The sequence below is a fragment of the Sus scrofa genome, chromosome 3 (assembly GCF_054392235.1).
Source record: "Sus scrofa isolate SSC_HxYL_T2T_F1_AM1 chromosome 3, Sscrofa_HxYL_maternal_Yorkshire_Landrace_v2.0, whole genome shotgun sequence".
NCBI lineage: Eukaryota > Metazoa > Chordata > Mammalia > Artiodactyla > Suidae > Sus > Sus scrofa.
Window position 1 is genome coordinate 80,271,459 of NC_139385.1, and position 20,076 is coordinate 80,291,534.

Consider the following 20,076-nt stretch of genomic DNA (forward strand, 5'->3'; position numbering starts at 1 on the left):
GGGTTATTGTTTAATGGGTTCAGTTTCAGTATGGGAAGATGAAAAATGTGCTAGACATGGATGACGGTGACAGCAGTGGGAATAAATGCCACAGGACTGTATACTTAAAAAATGGTTATTTTTTTTTGTTATGTATATTTTACCACAATGTTAAAAATAGAGGAACAGGTACTAAAACATGTTATAACACAAACCTTAAAAACATTATCTAAGTAAAAGAAGCCAGATACAAAATACCACTTATGTAATTCCCTTAATAATATTCTAAAATTGACTATACCAACAGTTATACATATCTGTGAATATACTAAAAACTACTGAAATGTATCCTTTAAATCTGCAAATTAAATGGTAGGTAAATTATATCTCAATAAAGCTATTAAACATTTTTTAACTGGCTTTAAATCCAGAATCACATTTATTTGACTTCTGAAGAGCTTAAAGGCATCCTGTAAATTCCGATGTGCAAAAAAAAAGAATGAATAAATGAAAAACAGAGTTTTACAGTTTCCATCATGGCACAGCGGAAATGAATCTGACTAGGAACCATGAGGTTACGGATTCGATCCCTGGCCTTGCTCAGTGGGTTAAGGATCCAGCGTTGCCATGAGCTGTGGTGCAGGTCACAGATGAAGCTCAGATCTGGCATTGCTGTGGCTGTGGGTGTAGGCCAGCAGCTGTAGCTCTGGTTAGATCCCTAGCCTGGGAACCTCCATATGCCATGGGTGTTGCCCTAAAACGAAAAAGGAAAAAAAAAAAGAGTGAGGTTTACGAATGGCTAGCAGAGAAGATCAGAAAGATCTGTGACTAGGCAGGGAGGTTCTCCGGTCATGGGGGCAAAAACAAAAGGCAAGATTATAAAATATACAAGGTTGAAGTTGATCAGAGACCTTTATTTGGTCCTTATCATTCATAGCATCATAACATTAAGCAACCTGCACAAATCATTTTCTACATCTTTACCCTAAGCTGCAGCTGCCACAGCCAGGCCAGAAATGGAAGACACAAATAGTGGAAGACCTTGTAGAGAAAAACTAACAAGTGAGATCTCTGCTTAACCAGGCTTAGGTGAGGGTAGAACAGGAAAAGCATGTAAGTACAATATTCCAAAGACTCTGTTCTTCAAAGCCGAGGCCTGCAGAGGGCCTAGCTGAAGGATGCAGGTACAGGCTCACAAAAGTTCAGCAATCAATCAGTTCAGCAATCAATCCAAAGTACCTAAAAATACAAAGAAAGATCTTTAAAGCAAGGTGCCTAAAGAGCAGGCTGAGTGCAACAAACTGGGCAAAGTTAACTGCAGCTGCTTTGGGAATGGCAGTTCTTCTAAGACCAAAATTCTCATTTTGAGGACTATCCATCCAAAATATCCTTGGAGAAAACATTTCATTACAGATGGTGGGCAGCTGGGTGCACAGAGTCAAATTAGAGGTGGTAAAAGGGCTTAGAAGTTGTGTTAGTTAATGAGTATCTGCAGAGACCACACAAAGGATGAGTGATACAAAACAAATGAGATAAGTTCTCTAACCGGAGTTTATAACCTTTTGAAAAAGTTCCAATTCAAGACAGGAGACTGAACCCACAAGTTTGTATGCCCCACATGTAAGATTCCATTTGAAAGGAAAAAATCATTTAAAAGGCATATAAACCTACAACAAAGAATGGGGGGCTCATCAGCAGTAAAGAGACTTCCAGACAGAGTTCCCGTCGTGGCTCAGTGGTTAACGAATCCGACTAGGAACCATGAGGTTGCGGGTTCGATCCCTGGCCTTGCTCAGTGGGTTAGTGATCCCACGTTGCTGTGGCTGTGGTGTAGGCCAGCAGCTGCAGCTCTGATTCAACCCCTAGCCTGGGAACCTCCATATGCAGCGGGAACGGCCCAAGAAATGGCAAAAAGACCAAAAAAAAAAAAAAAAGAAAGACTTCCACAGAAAGATGAATGACAGAAATCTGACTCAAGTATGTTTATAAATAGAGCAGAGGAAAATGAGCCTAGAATGAACACAGAGAGGGCTGCAGCGGAGGTGGGAGCCCATCTACCTAAGAAACTCAGGAGGCGGCTCTAGACTCAGACACCAAAAATGACAAAAAAAGATGCAAGGCTAAAATGAGTAAGGGCTCCAGGGTCTATGAGAAACAGTTTACCCAATTTCCCCAAACCCTCCCCACAGGCAGCACTACCAGAGAACAAGCATTTAAACTAAACCTACCCTGGAAACAAAATCGAGCAGGCTCCCTGCTAAAGAAATGAATGAATTATCTAGAGAACTAGAGCAGCTTTTGAAAATTCCAGCTCCCTGAATTCAGGCTTTCTGCATTATAGCCTTTGGAGGCCCCCAACATGACATCTGGTCCCACCCCTGCCCACACTGAAGTAAAACTGCAAAGCAAAAATCACCCTCCCTACACATACACACACAGTTTCCAAAGAGCCTTCTTAACCCCTCATTCTAGAACAGAATAAAAATTACAAGGCATTTGAAGAAAGCCCATCCAGTTAAAGACTAAAAATAATTCGGGGAAAAGAACACAACAAAACTAAACACAAATACCTCAAAAGATTTTTTCAGAGCCTCTGCCTTTGATAATGGCAAATTCCTGTTTAAACCAACCATAGACTTGATTAAAATTAAAAAAAAAAAATCCTTCAGGCATTAAAGAGGCCTCAAGAAAAGGCAAATCCAAAATACAGAGAAGGCAAGAACACAAAGAAAAGCCAGTCTCCAAAACTGCTTTCATCTCAGGGGAATCTATCAATCCAAACGAGAGCTGAGAAACTATGCTGTGATTGTGGCAGGCTGCGCAAATCAAGAGTCAAATCTGAGAATTTGCCCAAGTGAGAAGGTGTGATAAGTGCCCCCTCTGTAAAAGCTGGATTCCCAAAAGGCTATACCCTGAGAGTAAGGCTAAACTAGAATTAAATCAGCCCCCTCACGGAGTTACCATCACAGTTCCTATCACCACGCTGTTCAAGGAATCCTCAAGTCTTGGATTTGCAAAGGAAGTCCTGCACTGATACATGCCCCTAGGAGCCCTGCAGAAACAAACGAAAACCTATGGAGAAAGGTTTCATTATACAAGCCTAATGTTGTCCAACAAATAATTTTTTCAAATATAATGACCAAGATATCTAAACATATAGAGAAAGAAGGCCATGAAACAGTACTGACAGAAACAACAGACAGAAAAACAAATAAAGCAGCCTAGGAGGCTTTGGATATTAGATTGGACACAGACTATACTTAAAATGTTTAAGGATACAGAAGACAAGCTTCAAAACATCTGCAGCAAACACAAATTAAAAGTGAAAAAACAGATTTGAAAAATAACCAAATGGAATGCACAGAAACTGAAAAATACAAAAGCGGTGACTGAAACTAATAAATCAACAAGAAAAATTTAAAGGAGACAAGACGACTGAAAAGAGAATTAATAAACTGGGAGGTCAGAAAAATTACACAGAATACATCATGGAGAGACAAAATTATGGTTGACTTTTAGCATATGTTTAATGTGAATCCCACGGAGAAAAGAGAGAACAAAACTGAGCCAATATCTGAAAAGACATGAGCTGAGACTCCTCCCCGAAAGATGAAGGCATCAATCCATAGATTCAAGAAGCATAAGCAGACTACATATGAGGAAATCTACACCTACATACATGAGAGTAAAACTACAGAAAAATCAAGGGCAGAGAAAATCTTCAAAGCAGACAGCAAATAAGGGAAAAATTACCTTAAACAGAAACAAGAGAAGCCAAAAAAAGAATAATAATTGTTTCAATGTGCTAAAGGAAATAAAGTTCCACCCAGAATTCTATATTCAGCAAAATATTTTCAATAAAGAAAGCAAAATCAAGGTGTTTTTATACCAAAAAAAAAAAAAAAAAAAAAGGCAGAATTTTTCTACCAGCAGAACCTTTAGGATTTACTTCAGAAAAAAAGAAAATGATCAAAAATGGAGAAACAGAAATATAAAAGATGACCAGAGTATTACTCAGCCTTAAAAAATGAAATTTTACCATGTGCAACAACATGAACGGATTTGGAGGGTATTATGCTTATAGAAATAAGTCAAACAGAGGATGATCAATACTGTATGTTACCACTTATATGTGGAGTCAAAAAATAAAATGAATGAATACAGCAAAACAACAACAGACTTACAGATCTAGAGAACAAACCAGTGGTTACCAGTGGGGAGAGGGAAGAAAGGAGGGATGAGATAGTGGTAGAGGATTAAGAGATACAAACTACCATATATAAAATAAGCTACAAGGATATATAGTATAGCACAGAGCATATAACCGATATTTTATAATAACTTTAAATTGAATATAACTATGAAAATATAATCTAGTTGTACATCTGAAATCAACACAATTTTGTAACTCCACATTACTTCAATTAAAAAATCCAATTATATACTGTTTATAAAGACATGAAAAGGTAAAAAAGATGAAAAAACATATACCATGCTAATACCAACAAAAGAAAGTTGGTAAATTTTAATATTAGATAAAAGATACCTTACTGCAAAAAGCATTGCTGGAAATAACAATAGTTAACTTATAAATACTAAATTCATATATATCTAATTACATAGTCGCATATAAAGAAAAACTAGAGGAGTTCCTGTTGTGGCTCAGTGGTAACAAACATAACTAGTATCCAAGAGGACCTGGGTTCCATCCTTGGCCTCGCTCAATGGGTTAAGGATCTGGAGTTGCTGTGGCTGTGGCGTACGCTAGTAGCCACAGCTCCAATTCAACCCCTAGCCTAAGAACTTCCATGTGCCAAGGGTGCAGCCCTAAAAAGATGAAACAAAACAAAACAAAACCTAGACCCAGAAATGTAAGTAGCAGTACTATGCAAACACAGTAGGAGACTTTGCTTTTTAAGACTTTGGTTTTTTATTTTTTGGGCTGTTTGTTTATTTGTTTTTGGCCATGCCTGTGGCAGGTAGAGCTTCCCAGGCCATGGATCAAACCCACACCACAGTAATGACAACACTGGATCCTTAACCCATGAGCTACCAGGGAACTCCCACAGTACGAGACTTTAAGGCACAACTCAAGAATTGATGAAAGAAGCAGACAAAATATAGTCACAAGAACAAAGAAAATCTGAACTACGCAATAACCAATTTTCACATCGTACCCAACAACCACAGAATACACATAGAACATTCACAGGAACGACCACACAACTGTGCCGTAAAGCAAGTTTCAAATATCCCAAAGGAGAGAAATTAATATAGAGCACATTTTCTGAACACTATAAAATTACCATTAACAAAAGAGAAACCTAAAAAATTCCATATTTTTGGAAATTTAAAAAATATTCATCTAAGTAATCCACAGGCCAAAATAAAGCAATTAAAAATACTTCAAACCAGGAGTTCCCGTCGTGGCTCAGTGGTTAACAAATCCGACTAGGAACCATGAGGTTGCAGGTTCAATCCCTGGCTTTGCTCAGTGGGTCAAGGATCTGGCGTTCCCGTGAGCTGTGGTGTAGGTCCCAGACACGGCTCGGATCCCGTGTGGCTGCGGCTGTGGCTGGCGGCTACAGCTCTGATTGGATCCCTAGCCTGGGAACCTCCGTATGCCGTGGGAGCAGCCCTAGAAGAGGCAAAAAAAAGAAAAAAAAAATTCTTCAAACCAAATGATTGTGAAAATACTACTTTTTAAAACATGTGAGATACAACTTATAAAGAACTACCTAGTGGTCACAGGCCTTGGAGCTGGTTGGGGATGGGGCCTGCAGAGTCTTAGTTACTGATTTCATTTTCAATAAGTCTAGATTTGTTACAATGGTTTCCCAAATTAAAAAAAAAAAAAAATGACCTTCTTAACACAACAAAAAAAAGAACTAGTACAAATTAAAAATTAACACTATCTCAGCAAGTTAGAAAAGAGTGGCAAATTAAACACACACACAGAAAGAGAAGAAATAATAAAGAAGAGAAACTAATAAATCAAAATACATATATTAGAAAGAATCAACCAAACCAAGGGTTGGTTCTTTGAAAAGACTAAGAAAACTGATACACCTTTAATGAAAATGATTGAGCAAAAGAGAAGACTTTGATAATTGCAAAAATAAAAAAGGAGGACATCAATAAACAATTTGTACACATTACAAAGATAATAAGAGAATACTGTGAAGAATGTCTTGTCAATAAATTTGAAAATTTACAAGAAATGTACAAATCCCCAGAAATAAACATAACTCTTCAGAGGGTAAAACACTGTCAAGAAAATAAAACCAAGAAAAGACAGCCTGTTCTGGAGTTCCCATCGTGGCACAGTGGTTAACAAATCCACCTAGGAACCATGAGGTTGAGGGTTTGATCCCTGGCCTTGCTCAGTGGGTTAAGGATCCAGTGTTGCCATGAGCTGTGGTGTGGTCACAGACTCGGCTTAGATCCCACGTTGCTGTGGCTCTGGTGTGGGCCAGCAGCTACAGCTCCGATTGGACCCCTAGCCTGGGACCTCCATATGCCACGGGAGCAGCCCAAGAAATGGCAAAAAGACAAAAAAAAAAAAAAAAAAAAGAAAGAAAAAGAAAAGACAGCCTGTTCAATAAGTGGTGCTGGGAAAACTGGACAGCCATATGTAAAAGAATGAAATTAGAACACTCCCTAACACCCTCCACAAAAATAAACTCAAAATGGATTAAAGACCTAGATATAAGACCAGACACTATAAAACTCTTAAGAGGAAAACATAGGCCAAACACTCTCTGACATAAATGACAGCAATATCTCAGATCCACCTCTTAGAGTAATGACAGTAAAAATAAAAATAAACAAATAGGACTTAATTAAACTTAAAAGTTTCTGAACAGCAAAGGAAACCCTTAACAAATGAAAAGACAACCCACAGAATGGGAGAAAATCTTTACAAATGAATCAACTGACAAGGGACTCAGCTCCAAAATTTATAAACACCTTCTGCAGCTCAATACCAAAAAAACAAAAAACCCATCAAAAAATGGGCAGAAGATCTAAATAGACAATTCTCCAAAGACATGCGCATGGCCAAAAAACACATGAAAAGATGTTCAACATCACTCATTATTAGAGAATGCAAATCAAAACCACTATGAGGTACCACCCTACACCAGCCAGAATAGCCATCATCCAAAAGTCTACAAACAGTAAGTGCTGGAGAGGATGTGGAGAAAAAGGAACCCTATCACACTGTTGGTGGGATTGTAAACTGGTGCAACCACTGTGGAAAACAGTATGGAGAGTCCTCAGAAAACTAAAACGAGAACGACCATTTGATCCAGCAATCCCACTCCTGGGCATCTACCCAGAGAAAACCATGACTCGAAAAGACACATGTACTCCAAAGTTCACTGCAGCACTTTTCAATAGCCAAGACATGGAAACAACCTAAATGTCCTTTGACAGAGGAGTGGATCAAGAAGATGTGGTACATATAGACAATGGAATATTACTCAGCCATTAAAAAGAACGAAATACTGGCATTTTTAGCAACATGGATGGACCTAGAAATTATTATGCTAAGTGAAGTCAGCCATACAATGAGACACCAACATCAAATGCTATCACTGACATACGGAATCTGAAAAAAGGACAGACTAAACTTCTTTGCAGAACAGACACTAGCTCACAGACTTTGAAAAACTTATGGTTTCCAAAGGAGACAGTTTGGGAGGTGGGGGGATGCTCCAGGGGTGTGGGATAGAAATCCTATAAAATTGGATTGTGATGATCATTGTACAACTATAAATGTAATAAATTCGTTGAGTAATTTTAAAAAAAAAGAAAGAAAACCAGAATGGTCAAAAAAATTGAATCGATAATCAAAAATCTTCCCACAAAGAAAATTCCAGTTCCAGATGGCTTCTTTGGTAAATTCTACCAAATATTCAAATAATTCCAATCTTACAAATTTTCCAGAGAACAGATAAAAAGGGCACACACTCCAACTAACTTATATGAGGTTCACATTTAATATGGAAAAAAAAAAGCCAATCTCTCTTTAAACAAATGATACAGTGTTTGCAATCCATCAAAACTAATCTACCAAAAACCTGTAAGTATAATTAATGGGGAAACAATGAAAGCTTTCCCTAAGAAATCAAAATGCCTGCTGTGAGCACTTCTATTCAACACAATACTGGAGATTCTGGCCAAGGGAAAAGAAAGAAAAAGCTAACGATTGGGAAGAACTTCACAAAACTGTCATCAACAGATATTACTATGGATGCAATCCAAAAGAATCAACAGGTAAATCATTACAATTAATTAGAATTCAGCAAGATGCTAGATATGAAATTAAAATATAAAATCAAGTATTTTTCTATATACTAGCAATATTTAAATGAACTGTTTTAGAACAATATCCGTAACAATAGCATCAAAAATATTAAGTACTTGGAAGAAATCATCTAACAAAATGTCAAGCTTTTTTACAGTAAAACAAAAACTTTATTTAAAAAAACATTAAAAATATACACTAATGGAGAAATATAGCCATGTTTCACAGCCTAGAAGACACTACTATAAAGATATGGTTCCCCCCTAAGCAATCTATAGCTTCAATGCAAGTTCAGTCAATATCCCTTTCTGTGGAATTTGACAAGCAGATTCTAAAATGTACAGGAAAATGCAAAGAATCCAAAATACCCAGGAGACTTAAAGAACATGATGGGAAAATTTGCTCTCTCGAGCAAAGTCACTGCGACAGTGTGGTACTGACATGGAAAAAGACAAAACAGATCAGTAGGAGAGAAAGAGAGAGCCCAGAAACAGGCTTGATTTATAACAAAGGTAGCACTGTGGTTAAAATGACATGGAAAAGTGACCCTCTAAATAAGAAAGAAAAAAATTAAACTGGACCCCTACCTCAATCCTATACACAAAAAGTCAATTGTAGTTTTTTGAAAGACCAAAAAAAAAAAAAATATATATGAAGATTTTAGCATAGAGAAGAATGTCTTTATGACCTTAGGATGGGAAAAAAGTCTTAAACAGGACATAAATAGCACTAGCTATAAAGGAAAAAAAATCAATATATTTGAATATCTTCGATTAAGAACTCGTGTTTATCAAAAGATATCCCAAAGAGTGAAAAAAGCAAGTCATAAACTAGGAAAAGATATTTGCTTCTTATATACTGAAAAATATTTGTATTGAATAATACAAATATCCAAGAAAAAGGATAAAATGTCCAAGAGGAAAAGAGAACACTCACCACCCCCCCAAAAAATAGGCAGGCATATGAAAAAGTGCTCAGTGTCACCAGTAATCAGAGCAAAGCAAACTAAAAACACAATGCAATTGTCACTTACATTCCTACCCAACTGACAAAAATCAAACTGTGATAATACCAAATGTTGGTGAGAATGCAGAGTAATGAGAACTGTCACACGTTGTTGGCAGAAATGTGAATCATCAGGTGTACAGAACATTTGGCAACACCCACAAAAGATGGAGATACACATATTCTATGTCCCAAAAATGTTATACACACACACACACACACACACTCTCTCTCTCTCTCTCTCCCCCCTAGAGAAACATGTAAAAGAATGTTCTTAGCAAATTGTTCATAATAGCAAAAAAAAAAAAAAAAAGTTATCCAAATATCCACATTTTAATGGTTCAATTGTGGTACTGTTACACATGGCATGCCATACAGCAAGGAAAATAAATTAGAAATATGCGCATGCAGGGAGTTCCCGTCATGGCGCAGTGGTTAACGAATCCGACTAGGAACCATGAGGTTGCGGGTTCGATCCCTGCCCTTGCTCAGTGGGTTAACGATCCGGCGTTGCCGTGAGCTGTGGTGTAGGTTGCAGACGCGGCTCGGATCCCGCGTTGCTGTGGCTCTGGCGTAGGCCGGTGGCTACAGCTCCGATTCAACCCCTAGCCTGGGACCCTCCATATGCCGCGGGAGCGGCCCAAGAAACAGCAACAATAACAACAACAACAACAACAACAACAACAAAAAGACAAAAGACAAAAAAAAAGAAAAAAAAAAAAGAAATATGCGCATGCACATAGATGAATCTCATAAATGGGTTGACAGAAAGAAAACAGCTGTGGGACAGATGCTGACCAAGAAATATATACAATTTGGTTTCATTTTTTGAAAGTTCAAAAAAATATAAAACTAAATCCTAGTATTTAGAGATGCATGTTTGTCTGATAAAACTAAAAAGAAAATCAAAGAAGTAATTACCAAAAAGTTAGGATACAGTTATGTCAGGAAAGGGGGTAGAAAGATATATGATGAGGTGGGAATGGACTTGGAGCTTCTGGGGTATTATGACAGGGTTCTATCTCTTGGGCTAACTGGTGGTCACGATGGTGTTCACTTTATTATTTATTGACTTTACACTTGCTTTTGTTATATTTCATAAGGAAAGGCTTAGAAAAGAATATACATATGTGTGTATATATTCTTCTGAGAAAGGAGAGAAGTGCACTAGTTCTCGCTGTGTCATCTATATGTGTGCTATGTATGACATTGTCAAGGCTGAAAACATACCTTCCTATCATAATTAAATCTTGTAGGTTGAGTGTAGAAACTGAAAAACCGTACCACACAAAGTAAGGAGTCAACAACAAAAAAATACTTATTTTAGTATGTTAAATAAACTGTAAAAGTAACAGAGGAACTAAAAATAATGATAAAATTACCAAAAATCAGAAAGGAGGCAAGGGATTGATGGTGTAGTATAGATTAACCAAATCTTCACTTATCACAGCAGGAAACTCATCTACATCCAAAGACATAAAAATATTTTACCAGGTACAAAATAATATAACAGTGACTTAATCCATGGGGGTTAAAATGATCAAAATTCAGATCTACTAATGTAGGACAGAACAGAGGGATTCAACTAGTGAGATTATTGAATCCAAGATGAAAATGAACATATCTCCACCACTTATTAAATAGACATTTATTAAAGATCCAAGCCAAGACTCTCATATTAAGTGAAGTAAGTCAGAAAGAGAAAGACAAATACCATATGATATCACTCCTATCTGGAATCTACTATCCGGCACAAATGAACCTTTCCACATAAAAGAAAATCACGGACATGGAAAACAGACTTGTGGTTGTCAAGGGGGAGGGAGTGGGATGGACTGGGAATTAGGGTTAGAGAGATTGTCTTTGGAATGGATAAGCAATGAGATCCTGCCGTATAGCACTGGGAACTATATATACTCACTTATGATGGAGAATGATAATGTGAGAAAAAAGAATGTATACATGTATGTGTGACTGGGTCACCTTGTGTATAATAGAAAATTGAAAGCACACTGTAAACCAGCTATAATGGAAAAAACAAAAATAATAACAGAGATTTAAAAAAATAAAATAAAACGTTTCAGCAAAGATAAACAAACAAACAAAAAATCCAAACCAAGCACTATGCATGGTATAGGCTAAAGCAGAAAACTTCCTATGTTTTTCTCCACTTTTATTCCCAGGACCCTCCAATTTACTTCCATAGGTTGGTAAGTTTACATCTTTGAATAGAAATTTGATCATATCACTCATTTCTTCGAGAAGTTAGTAAATAAAAATAAATAAATAGATGTGCTTGCTTTGGCAGCATATATATTAAAATTAGAACCATAGAGAGAAGATTAGCACAGCCCCTGAGCAAGGATGACAGGCAAATTCATAAAGTGTTCCATATTTTAAAATTAAAATAATTAAATAGAAAGTAAAGGGGTTCCACTGTGGCACAAGAGTAGTTAAAGATCCAGCATTGTCTCTGGTGGCGGCCTGGGTTTGATCCTTGGCCTGGCACAGTGGATTAAGGAACTGGCATTGCTGCAGCTGTGGCATAGGTCGAAGGTGCAACTCAGATTTCATCCCTGGCCTGGGAACTTCCATATGGCAAAGGTGTAGCCAAAAAAAAAAAAATTAAAATTAAAATATAAACAGGTAGAATAAGCTCCAAACATTTTTGATTGAGGAACTGACAGGCTGTCAGTCACAAGACATTGCCTACCTTAGGTAGGGAGCTAATAAGTTATTTCCAAAAAAAAATTAGTTAAGCATAAAAGAGGCTTTAAAAAGAAAATCTACAAATTAAGAGAATAATCAATAATCTAAGCTTAATGCTAACCATGGGAATGTACCTTAAAAGGCATTTAAAAGAATATCTCAAAAGGGCCAGAGACCTCAGTTGATTATAGATGCAGAACCAAGGAGTAAAAATAGTGAAATAAATACTTCAAGGAAAGATGAGTTCCTGCTGTGGCTCAGCAGGTTAAGAACCTGACTAGTATCCACAAGGATGCAGCTTCAGTCCCTGGCCTTGCTCAGTGGGTTAAGGATCTGGCAATTGTGGTGAGCTGTGGTGTAGGTCCCAGTCACAGCTCAGATCCAGTGTTGCTGTGGTTGTGGCATACGAGGGCAGCTGCAGCTCTAATTTGACTCCTAGCCCAGCAACTTCCATATGCCTCAGGTGCAGCCTTTAAAAAAAAAAATTCAAGAAAAGATATGTGAAGGTATTAAGGCTTTGAGGAGGTAAACAGAACCCTGGTCGTTAAAAGTGAGAAACTAAAGGTACATGGCTTTTCCAAAACTATTCAATCAATCTATATGCAGGGAAGAGTAAACTGATCAGATTTAGGGGCAGCAGGAAGAGAGCTCTAGGTAAAGAGAGTTAAAATGAGGTATTTCAGATATTTTCTATTTCAATGACAAGATTTAATTAGTACACATGAGTTAATCCAAGATTCTTAAGAACAAACAGATACAGGCCAGTAGAGAATCTCACTGCGGCAAAATCATCACTTTAGAGAGATTGTTGAAGAAGAAAAAAGAACAAGAGGTAACCCTTTAAACGTTGGCAATTGTTTCTGATCTCTAGCATTATGATAAGGGGTAAGATTTATATCTAGAGATGGGGCTCAAAGTCAGAAACAAACTTCTGAAAATCCCCCAACTCCACTGGGGTCTTTCCAGTCCCTCCCACTGTTCATGGTTAGCAGTTTTCATAAAGTTCTAATTACCCAAAGGAATTTGAATTGTAATTTGTGTTTCCTATCTTAACAGGAAATAGAATTACTCCTACATGAACAAGGAAGAACCAGGCATCAATTTCATAAGGTTTTGAACTCAGATTTTAGCATGAGAAAGACAAGTGGAGGCGTTCCTGCTGTGGCAGAGTGAGTTACGAATCTGCATCAGCTCTGGTTGCTGCCCAGGTGCTGGTTAGATCCCTGGGTCTGGTGTAGTGGGTTAAAGCATCCTGCTTTGCTGCAGCTGCAGTGCAGGTCACAGCTGAGGCTTGGATTCAATCCCATATCCCTTCCATATGCCATGGCTGTGGCCATTAAAAAAAAGAAAAGAAGAAGAAGAAGAAGAAAGGAAGGAAAGAAGGGAAGGGGATAAAGAGGGAAGGAGATTAAGGAGGGAAGGAAGGAGGAAGGAAAGAAGGCAAGTGGAAAGGACTACCCCCTGATAGAGAACTCACCTTCCAGGAAAGCAAATTCGTCCACAGCTTCTATTGCATTATCTGAAACACAAGGTAAAGGGACACCTGATTAACTGTGGACACAGGCATCAAACCTCTTACAAGAGCACAACACACACAATGAAGGGCCTGAGGCTTTATGCAAATAAGCATTTATAAAATTTGTCCCTTGCTATCTTGAGATCTACATCTTCTCCACCACCAAATACTACGTATCAGCTGTCTCTCTACAGCCTAGGTAAATACTGTTCCCTGGGGGGAACCTCTTTCCTCTGAAAGTCATCAGAGAAGAGAGTCTGGCTATAGAGCAAGGAAAGTGAGATTGTGGTATACGAAAATTTACACACATTCTAGAGTAGAAAAAAGTAGAGTCAGAAATCAAACCTATCCTTTCTAGGTGGAAAAAAAAAAAAAAAAAAACGACAAGCCTGGTACAATATAGCAGAAGGAATAAAGGGGTCTAGTTAGCTTTGGCAACATCCAGGCTCCTTTTGGTTCTCTGTCCCAACACCACTCCAGCCAACCAAAACAGACATTCGAGAGGCACGATCTTCTGGCACAGTGACAGTTCAACAGAAAACATCATAGGAAGAGACCTGTGGTGTCCCTCATCTTAAAGTGATGCCTTCTCAACTAGTGTAAGGAGAGTCTCGCCCAGCCCTCCCTTGTGTACCCACAGATGCAAGACACCAAAGTGACAGTCTACCCAAATCTCTCCTCTGAAGGGTTTTCCTCTTTCCCTGTTGAGCACAGCAGTAGGCATCCTTTGCAATGGTCTCCACAAACAGTTCCTATTAAGAAAAGCAGAAGGGGAAAAAAGTAAAAATTGTAATAAACAAACCAAAATTAAAAGAAAAGAAAAAAGAAAATAAGCAAAGTTGTATCCACGAGTTCTAGTGCAAATGCTTGTTCCTGTTTGAGTGGGGGCCAAGGGTGGAAGAGGGCACAGATGCACGGGGAGGTTCTCAGGGAAGCTGAAATTTCTCCTGGACTTCATAAAAGTCTATTCCCCTCCCCTCTCCTGCTGTAGTCCAGACACGTCTGTCCCTCCCTCACTCTGAAGATTCACCCCACTCACTTACTTGAAACAAGTTATAAAGTTAGACTAGAGACACAAATCAAAGTCGCGGAAGAGGTAGGTCCTACGAAACCAATACAAGTACTGCATGTGACCCTTTCTCTGTCTTCCCTCCCGATACTCACAACTCAGTATCCGGCCCCAGCACCCCTCTAACCTCTCGGGCCTCAGCACAACCTGCCCCAGATGGCCTTCTTACTGCCCACGCTCACATCTCAAATTTGGCCCCAAATACAGCTAAGCTCCGCCCTTCCGAAAGGCCCCCGAGGCCCCGCCCCGCCCCACTAGGTGACCCAGGCGCTCCCCGCCGCACCGCGGCTCGTGCCAGGATGAAGATGGCTTCCTGTCCCGCGAGCGTCACGTCGGGGTCCGCCTTCACCAAGGCCTTCACTCGCGCCAGAGGTAGCCTCGAGAGACGAGCCCCAGGCGTACTTGTCGGGGCTTGGGGCTGCGGGGCCGCCGCCTCCCCAGCTGAGCTGTCCTCTTCCCGGGCAGGCCCACTTCCAGCTGCCGCCGCCACCGCGGCCGCCATCCGGGCCCCGGGCGTGCTGCGCGCGGCCGCCGACTGTGCGCGCGCAGGCGGTGCCGGCCCCTTTCCCGCGCGCACTGGCAGCCACGCCCCCTGATGGCTCGTGACTCCGCCCCCCCCCCAACCGGCCAGCGTGGCGGAGTATCCCGTGAGAGAGGCGGAGGGCTGGCGTTTAATCTTTTCTATCCCTCACAGCGCTTCTGAGGTCTGGTGGTCCGATTTTGCAGTTTGCTTTGCATCTCACGCGATGTCCTACCTAGTTGAGCTCTCTTTTGAGAACTTGATTGTAAAAGTAAACAGCAGTAATAGAAATATATAGGAGAAACTTGGACAAATGTATATGCTCCTGGAGGAGACAGTAAAGTAGGAGAAATAAAAATGTAGGCGGGGAAAGAAGTAAATGATGGGCATCGCTTCAACAATTCTTCCCTCTTTCCCATGACGAAACCTCATCTGCATCACAGTCCAATTAGGAAAAGGAAACTACACAGAGTTTGAACAGGGAAAGTAATTTGAATAGAAAGTTTAACATAAAAGTTAAACTATAAGAGTTCCCGTCGTGGCACAGCAGAAACAAACCTGACTAGCACCCATGAGGACACACAGGTTCAATCCCTGGCCTTGCTCAGTGAGTTAAGGATCCAGCGTTGCCATGAGCTGTGGTGTGGGTCGCAGACACGGCTCAGATCTGGTGTTGCTGTGACTCTGGTGTAGGTCAGCGGCTATAGCTCTGATTCCACCCCCAGCCTGGGAACCTCCATATGCCACAGGTGCGGCCCCATAAAGACAAAAAAAAAAAAAAAAAGTTACTCTAACAGGATTGACTATGAGTGAGTAAGGAGAAGTCTAAAAAATAGAGGAATCACACATAGGCTCCCAGGGCTGGTGTGGAAAGCCCAAGGACGGAAGGAACATGAGAAAGCACCCATCCCACCAAGCTCTTATTGGAGAGGAGTCTTGACATTAGTCTCAAGTGAGAATCAAGGCAGCCAGCAGTCACCGTGCTCTGCTTACTTGCCTACTCACCAAGGTGATTATTGGACACCTTCTCCTTACTGTTGCCGGAAATATCAGCTGCCTCTGTACACAATGCCAAACAGAAAGGTGTAGAGTTGGAGGAAACAGAGAAAGTAGCTTTAATTGCCAGTCAAAGAGGGAACACAGCAGGCTAGTGACTCAAGGACTGTGACCCCCCTGTACTCCCTTGGAGGGTGTAGTGAGGAGTCTTACAGTGTTTGAGGAGCAGGGCGTGATCAGCTCCTGGGCATTTTCTTGATGAGTGGGTGGTGAGATAATTAAGAGTCAGTGTCATTAACCTTCTGGTTCCAACCAGACTGGGGTCTATATTCTTGTGGGCTGCATACAGTCGAAGTCTTCCACCTGGTAGGGGCTTCAGCACCTGCAAAACAGCTCCAAGGACATGGCTCAGAATATTATCTATAGTCCTTGCAGGACAATTCATTAAAAGGTCTTTGACTTTGTTGAATGGCTAAACTATTATTCTGTCTTGCTTGACTGTTGTCCTTTTTCTCTGTATTTTCTTTCTCTGATTAAATTGATTCTTTGACTAAAGTTTCTCTGTAGATAAAAAAGCAGGTGGAGGGCACGAGTGGGGGTCCACTCTGGGAAGGCGTCACGGGGTCCTGCTCAGTTACAGTATTCCCCAAACACATCACACCTTATCTTCAGTCTGAGATAGGAGGTGGATGGCCCCCTGGGCTAAGAAGAGCAGGGACTTGTTGGGCTGCGTAAATTGGGACTTGCTTCTTTTGACACCTCAAGGGGAAAGTTAACGGCAAGAGCTGAGCTCTGCTGGAGTAGAAAGATAAGATGACCACTTCAATCACTCTGGGGGTCAAGGAGAGCTCCCCAATTACACATATGCAGTAAACCTCCTAGGAGTCAAAAGGGGAGGGGCGCCAGGCCATAATAAGTCCTGATACCATCCCAGAGTCCTTTGCTCTGGAAACCATCTTGACAAAAAAAAACATGCATGCATATCTGAGATGGCCCTGGTCCAGTAGGTATGAGAAATAAAACAAGATAATTGGCCAAAGGAAAACAAAGACCCAGAAGAACTTCCTATATAAGTGATTTAAATTGCCTCCCTGGCACACTCCTCATTCCGGGGGACACCCACACTCCTCTTTTGGGTGTGTATTAATGTATTTTGCTTCCATCTTAGATAAACTCGTTCTCTGTGTGCTCTCCCACATATTCTACTGTGTTTCTACAATAAACTTTATATCTGTCTTTATAGTCTTTGCCTCCTTGAAACATTCTTGCTTTTTCTTTTTCTTTTTTTTTTTTTTTTTTTTTTTTTGCTATTTCTTGGGCCGCTCCTGCGGCATATGGAGGTTCCCAGGCTAGGGGTCGAATCGGAGCTATAGCCACCAGCCTACACCACAGCCACAGCAACGCAGGATCCGAGCCGCGTCTGCAACCTACACCACAGCTCACGGCAACGCCGGATCGTTAACCCGCTGAGCAAGGGCAGGGATCGAACCCGCAACCTCATGGTTCCTAGTCGGATTCGTTAACCACTGCGCCACGACGGGAACTCCCATTCTTGCTTTTTCGTTTTGGTTTTGTTTTGTTTTGTCTTTTTGTCCTTTTAGGGCCACACCCATGGTATATGAAGGTCCCCAGGCTAGGGGTCGAATCGGAGCTGTGGCTGCTGGCCTTCACCACAGTCTCAGCAACGTGAGATCCGAGCTACGTCTATGACCTACACCACAGTTCACGGCAACAAAGGATCCTTAACCCACTCTGCAAGGCTAGGAATTGAACCTGCATCCTTATGGACGCTAGTTGGGTTCATGAACCACTGAGCCACAGTGGGAACTCCACCTTCTTGCTTTCAACAGGGGCAAGAATCAGGGCAATTCTGCATTTAGCTTCTAGCTAGTCTAGTGGCTGGGATTCCTGGTTTTCACCCAGGCTGCCTAGTTTCAATTCCTGAGCTGAGAATGAAGATGTTTGTTCCAAGACATCACTCACTGCTGTCTCTCCAAAATCTCTCACTGCTGATGAACTCAGTTGCTATTTCAGAGAAAATAGAAGCACCAAGAATGGAACTTCTGCCAACTCTCATCACCACGCCAACACACCTGACAGTACTTACACCCACAGACTGTTTTCCTACCTGCTCTAGGACTGAAATATTGATGCTCCTCTCCAAGGCCATCCCCTCTACTTGTCCCCATTAGATTCCCAACCCTTCTTGCCTTCTCAAGAAATCACTCTGGGGCATTCCCATTGTGGCACAGCTGAAACGAATCCGACTAGTATCCATGAGGATGTGGGTTCAATCCCTAACCTTGCTCAGTGGGTCGGGGATCCAGCGTTGCCATGAGCCATGGGGTAGGTCACAGACACAGCTTGGATCCTGCATTGGCGTTGCTGTGGTTGTGGCATATTCCAATTCAGCCCCTAGCCTGGAAACTTCCATGTGTCTCGGGTATCACTCTAAAAAGCAAAAAAAGAAAGAAATCACTCTGGCATTTCTTCTTCATCTCTCTCGGCATTGAATTTTCCTCCCTCTGCTGAACACTTCCTTCCTTCCTTCCTTTCTTTCTCTCTTTAGGGCCACACCTGCAGCATATGGAAGTTCCCAGGCTAGGGGTCAAATCAGATCTGTATCTGCTGGCCTACACCACAGCCACAGCAATGCCAGATCCAAGCCATACCTGCCACCTACATCACAGCTCACAGCAATGCCAGATCCTTAACGCACTGAGCGAGGCCAGGAATTTAACTCGCATCCTCATGGATACTGGTCAGGTTCATTACCACTGAGCCACAACAGGAACTCCTGCTGAACAATTTCTATCAGCATACATCTTTTTTTTTTTCTTTTTTCTTTTTTGGTCTTTTTGCCTTTTTTAGGGCCACTCCTACGGCATATGGAGGTTCCCAGGCTAGGGGTCCAGTCAGAGCTTTAGCCACTGGCCTACACCAAAGCCACAGCAATGCGGGATCCAAGCCACGTCTGCAACCTACGCCACAGCTCACGGCAACACCAGATCCTTAACCCACTGAGCAAGACCAGGGATCAAACCTGCAACCTCATGGTTCCTAGTTGGATTCGTTAACCACTGTGCCACGATGGTAACTCCTCTATCAGCATACATCTTTATCAAAAATTCACTCCTGACCACACATGCCCCTCCAGCTTCTGCCTCAATTTCTCTTTGCTTTTATTTGCAACAGAAGTCTTTCATAAATTCACCTATATTCATTGTCTCCTATTTTTCTCTTCTCAGTTCTTCTTGCACTTATTCCAGTGAGGTATTTATCACCACAGGACCACTGAGACAATATTTTCAAGATCATCAATGACGAGGGCCACCCTTAGTGTGCAGGTACCTGGAAAGATATTTTTTCAGGGCTCTTGTCTATCTAAACAATTTTATTTTTAAATGTATTTCAAAGTTCATGGGCCCATGTGAGGTGTCATTATTTATCAATGAAGACTTAGAATCATCAGTAGAAGTATTTACATATTTGTTTGTTGTATTACCACTGAACATGAAGACTCTTCATAGAGTCCAGGCACCAATTATTCCTGTTTGGATGCAGAAAACATCTTTGTATATGCTCTTTTGGCTAATGTTATATCCCTCACAGAGAAAAAAGGCAGCAATGCAACTGCAATAACAACTGCTTACAAGGTCATGGCTCTTTGAAATCTGTTTGTATTAAAACACTATGGTTTGGGGTTAGGGATTTTTGTGCCTCTGCCATTCGCTAATACCATTTATTTAATGCTGGTTGCATCATTACTCATGAAGCTGCATCATGAGTAATTGGAAGCCCTGTGCTTATTGGCTTCCAATTACTCTCTCAAAGGGTGTCTCTGTGCTTCATCGATGATGACCAAAAATGCAAGCCTTACCAAACTTTACAGGCAGGAAAGTATGAAGGATAATCCACTTTCTGATTAAGTTACATTTTCTGTTTGGAGTTTTATAGCATCAACGTAGAAA

At 40.8% G+C, this 20,076-nt stretch overlaps 1 protein-coding gene and 1 non-coding gene across 4 annotated transcripts; one reads left to right on the plus strand and one right to left on the minus strand.

Moving 5' to 3' along the window:
• Positions 1–872: 872 nt before the first annotated feature.
• POLE4 (DNA polymerase epsilon 4, accessory subunit) lies at positions 873–15,100 on the minus strand. Of its 3 annotated transcripts, none has more exons than XM_021087320.2 (4): positions 14,873–15,100; positions 14,188–14,272; positions 13,482–13,523; positions 873–1,218 (listed from the first exon to the last, which is right to left on the minus strand). In XM_021087320.2, the coding sequence occupies exons 1-4, from the start codon at positions 15,089–15,091 to the stop codon at positions 1,205–1,207; spliced, it is 360 nt and encodes a 119-aa protein (XP_020942979.1). In that variant the 5' UTR covers positions 15,092–15,100; the 3' UTR covers positions 873–1,204. The 3 variants fall into 3 exon arrangements, 2 of the variants coding, with proteins under 2 accessions (XP_020942979.1, XP_084874967.1); XM_085018841.1 differs by having other exon boundaries at positions 873–3,031; XR_014841596.1 differs by lacking the exon at positions 873–1,218 and adding an exon at positions 10,349–12,337 and having other exon boundaries at positions 12,851–13,523.
• On the plus strand, positions 11,588–11,694 carry LOC146404722 (U6 spliceosomal RNA). The gene has a single exon (XR_014842671.1). It is a non-coding gene; the product is annotated as a U6 spliceosomal RNA (small nuclear RNA).
• Positions 15,101–20,076: the final 4,976 nt, after the last annotated feature.